At 35.7% G+C, this 4,538-nt stretch overlaps 1 protein-coding gene across 1 annotated transcript; it reads right to left on the reverse strand.

Annotated features, from left to right (window-relative positions):
• Positions 1–1,627: 1,627 nt before the first annotated feature.
• On the reverse strand, positions 1,628–2,566 carry LOC108358343 (uncharacterized). Its single transcript, XM_017609630.1, has 3 exons — positions 2,232–2,566; positions 1,903–2,160; positions 1,628–1,834 (listed from the first exon to the last, which is right to left on the reverse strand). The coding sequence occupies exons 1-3, from the start codon at positions 2,401–2,403 to the stop codon at positions 1,767–1,769; spliced, it is 498 nt and encodes a 165-aa protein (XP_017465119.1). The 5' UTR covers positions 2,404–2,566; the 3' UTR covers positions 1,628–1,766.
• Between the last annotated feature and the right edge of the window lie 1,972 nt (positions 2,567–4,538).

The following is a 4,538-nucleotide window of genomic DNA, read 5'->3' on the forward strand; positions in this document are numbered from 1 at the left end:
AAAAAAAAATCATAGAAATCGGTTGAATAAGCATTAAAAAAACCGCAAAATAAGGTCCCGGGTACAAACGTATCCCGGGTGTGTGTTTACGTGGTATTTTCTGGGTGTGTGTTCTAGGGTTAAAGGACTTTATAATTTATGAGATATGCTTAATTCTAAAAATTATTTAGAAAAATTCAATGCAATGTAGAATAACAATATGGGCACCAAATGAAAGAGAAAATTTGAAAATTTTCTTTTAATAAATTTAATTTTTTTGGGCTTATAAAGTTAGGAGGACGAAATGCGAGGATGTGATTGAGTGTATTTTAGTCCCTAACATATAATTTTCTCAAAAATTATTGTTGCAAAATGTCATAGGATATTCAAGGATAAAGTTTTAAAAGTAAATTTTCAATACCTTCTCGTCCATACGCACCAAAATATTAAATCTTCCTTAATTCTAAGTAATTTTTTCTTTACTTTGATACCCATTTTGTTTTTCTACATTGCTTTGAATTTTTTTTAATTTTTTTAAGTAATCATATTTTTCAAGCCCTTTAAAACAAATCCTGACGTTAGAAAGAAAAACTAAAAACGCAGTTTTACTGTATTTGGCCCATGGTATCACGAATATATTAATTTTGTGTGTGTAAAATTGACTGTCGCACCCTGTTATCACGGAGAGGAAGCCAAAATCGATTTCTAGTCTCATTGTGAGTCCACAGTTTGAATGCCACTGAGAATAGTAAGCTTTCAAAAGAAGAAAAAGCTTTAAGTTTTCTACCAGAAAATACTATGCACATAAATACGTATATTAAAGTGGCCCCTGGTTATATGGAGAAAAATAAAAGTGTTTTGATTCTCGGTCTGACCCCCTAGAAATGTGTGAATAGCTTAAAGACTAAAGTATGCAAAGTTTTAGATCAATCAAAAGCGATTTAGAGGTGGCTAAAGCGCTCAAAGATACTCTACTCACGACGTACAAAGAAAGCGGTCGTCAGTGGTTAATTACACAGCACCAATGTGGTCGGCAGTAAAGAGCGACACGCAGTAGAGAAATCTACAAACATGCCAGAACGCGGCTGTCCGGCAAGTCTTCCGAGTAGCCTCTTCACGAAGAAAGCCAGAAGGAGCACAACTCCATGCTATCGTAACAACTAGTCGCTGGAAACCAACTCCAACAGCGTCCTGCTTAAGAATGTTCCGCTCCTCCGTCACGAGAGGTGACAAATGCACTTTTGAAGAACAGACGTAGACAATTCAATCAACACGGCGCGATACACAGTGGCGCCCAACAACCTACATAGCGTTGCACTCAGCAGGAGCCTCAGCAGCCCTAAAGACAACATCGTTCTAGATGGTCGCCCTTGAGCATCAGCATAGAAGAAGCAGAACTGCCGAGAGAGACCAAATGCACCCTAGCATAACTCCGTTCAGGCTAGTGCCACAGCCTCAACAGTTATCTCTCTCGCCAGAACTCAGAAGTGGCAAACCACTGCCTAGCATGTGGCGAAGGTCCAGACAACACACAATATCTCTTCCCATGCACGTCCATGCACCCGACGACGCTGACACCAAAAGCTTTGGGGATAGCGCCCATTGACGGCGCCCGCTTCCTCGGAGCCAGTTTATTTAAGCTCGCGACTTACACACAAAATAAAACTTATTTATTTATTCAAAACTTGAATGATGCAAAAATGCAATCGCAAACGCCTTAAGTTAGGTACATACGTAGTGCTATTCTAAAAAATATATAGTTAGCTTTGTCATACAACTCATTTAATCTAGTAGACCAATATCTGGCTTCGATCAATAAAGCAGGGTGTGCTAGAGAAGATTCTGGCGCTTTCAGCTGAAATAAATAAAACATAAATTAATCCAATGGAAAGTTACTTGATGTCATTAGGCGCATTCGCTCACCTTCCCACTCCAAGGCGCGTCGTTCTATGTGCCGCCGCCAGATGCAATGTGTGATAAAAACCATTAACACTAACATTACAGTCATGCCAAGCGCTACCATCAAAGCATCATAGGTGTGCCACCAATTTGGTGTGCGCGTACTATCGTCCTTATCGCCATCACTCATCTTTCCGTTAGCCGTTGCTGCGGTGACATCTGCTATGGCTGCAATAGATTCCGTAAATTCAATGGGTGGCATTAAAATATCCATTTCGAGCGCTGTTGTAGAATAATTAAATATGTATTTATTAATGCATTCAAATCGGTTTAAGCACTTGTTGCTTGCTTACCTGCAGCGGCTGTGTTGCTGGCATCGGCTTTTGTTGTAGGTGAATTTTCCACCGCGTCAAGGTAGCCGATATCCGTTGCGGCAAGAGCAATCACTTTTATATGATTTTTAATGAAGAACGCTGGATAGCAAACGAATGTAAAGGTCAGGAATAGTGGGTGCAAGTGAAACATTTTGAGTTCCAGTTAATAAATTCGAATCAGAATTTTTCTTTCAGCACTTTATGTACCTAGGTACGTCGTTCCTGCAGCGTTGCTAGAAACTGAATACGGGTTTCCTTACATTGTTGTTCTTTCCCAACTCATACTTGGTTGCACGTATGCATCACTCACCATCATTTATCTTCACTCTGTGCTTTTTTAAAGCATCTCGCATTCAAAGGAATTACAAACATATGTAGATACATGTGTAGGTACATATGTACGTATGTATGTAAGTAAGTAAGTAAAGAATTACCACGATTAAAATGAAGTAAATAAAATAATCACATTGATTTTGCCATTCGCGATTACGGTTGAAGGACTGAACCAATGCAAGCCCTTGCCATCTAGCCATGGCTACACAGTGAGAAATTTCCAAAGCAATAATATTTTTAAGTGTTAAAGTGTTAATTGGCGTTCAAGCTGAAGTTCGGGTTTAATTATTTTTTTTTTTTAATTTTTTCAATTTGGGCATGGCTTATTTAAAAAAATTTTTGGAAAATTGCCAAAAATGCAGTCCTTGTCATAAAGTACCATTCGGTAACAAATTTCTACCTCATTAAATGCAGGCAATTTTGTTTTAATGTGGCCTTAAATTTGCAAGTGTGCATTAGGGATGTTAGTTTTTCAGCTTTTTCGATCCCGGGATTTTCGGGATGTCATTATCACAATCCCGAGATCACTGGATTAGTCGCGTAATCTAGATATTCATTGCTTTTCAACAACATAAATCGAAAAAATGCTTCAATATTGTTTGAGAAGCTTTCCTACTATAAAATAAATTATAAATAAATGGGTTTGAAACCTAATTTTTTATTTAAAGTGGCGTTTTCTCTCTGACGTAAGGATTTATTTTAAAGGACTTTGTAATTTAAAAGATATGATTGATTCCAAAAATTATTTAAAACATTCAATGCAATGTAGAATAAAAATATGGGTGTCAAATGCAAGAGGAAATTTCTTTATAATAAAAAAAAATTAAATAAAATTTTTGGATTAACAAGGACGAATAGGTAATTCTTAAGCTGATACAGTTAGAAGGTCGAAATTCAAGGATGTTATCGAGTTTATATAAGTCCTTAACATATAATTTTTTGTTTTTTTGTTTTTTGTTTAAAATTTACTATCACACGTTGTTATATGTATAATGAGCTAGACATTTATAAAAAATATTAATTATTAAATTAAAAAAAGAAATAAAGCCAATAATGGCCAAGAAAATGACATTCCTGCAGAGAGAGTGTGCAGATCTTTTGCTTTATTACTTACTTACTTACTTTATTGTAAGCAAAAAAAAAAAATTTTTTCCCCGTTAGATAAGCAGTTTTGTCAGCTTTTATTTATAGAAATGAATTTAAAATCAGATTAAAATTGAGACCTCAAATTTGTCCGCGACCACCTTCATTTGCTCCACTGTGTAGCTTCAGTTGCCACAGAAAGCAAACGACTAGCGTGTATTATTGAACTCGGCCAGAATCAAGAAAAGCCTGATATATACAGTATTCCCCGCTTGATTGCACTTCAAAAATTGCACAATTTTTGGTCCAATTAAATGCGGAATCAATTAACCGATACTTGTTTGATTGAACAGTTCGTTCAATTACAAAATTTCCGTTAAATTGGACAGCCTAATTAATTAAAAGAAATTGAATCTGTGCATTTTAAATTGAATGATGTTTATATAGTTTAAACTTTAAACGAAAAAATATAAGCCATACAATTTTTTTGTACCGATATGGCAATTCAGATAAGCGGAGAAATCAATTAACGGGGGGACAATTAAGCGGGGAATACTGTGTTTCCTTTTTTAACCGACTTCAAAAAAGGAGGAATTATCATCAGATCTTCCATGGTGACAAGTACAATGCTATGAGAATGAAATTAAATTTTTTCGACACTTACAAGACCTTAATTGAAATTAGCACTACTAAAAAACCTGGGCTGTTTAAAGAGCTAATAAATTCTTGCGAGAAACCAAACCAGATGGAGCACTCTAGGCCGAAGGTCAGAAGCCAGAACTTTGTATTTTTTAAAATAGAATAAAAAAAATAAATTAAAAAAAAATCCACTACTAAAACAAAAAAAAAAACAAGAAAGACAAAAGGCAA

Source organism: Rhagoletis zephyria, unplaced genomic scaffold (genome assembly GCF_001687245.7).
Source record: "Rhagoletis zephyria isolate East Lansing unplaced genomic scaffold, Rhagoletis_zephyria_1.1 Rzeph_scaffold_00239, whole genome shotgun sequence".
NCBI lineage: Eukaryota > Metazoa > Arthropoda > Insecta > Diptera > Tephritidae > Rhagoletis > Rhagoletis zephyria.

Coding starts and splice junctions, on each gene's coding strand:
- LOC108358343 (XM_017609630.1), bottom strand. CDS start 2,403: ATGTTTCACTTGCACCCACTATTCCTGACCTTTACATTCGTTTGCTAT. Junction 2,161..2,231: donor CAGCAACACAGCCGCTGCAG/GTAAGCAAGCAA, acceptor ATTCTACAACAG/CGCTCGAAATGGATATTTTA. Junction 1,835..1,902: donor ACGCGCCTTGGAGTGGGAAG/GTGAGCGAATGC, acceptor TATTTATTTCAG/CTGAAAGCGCCAGAATCTTC.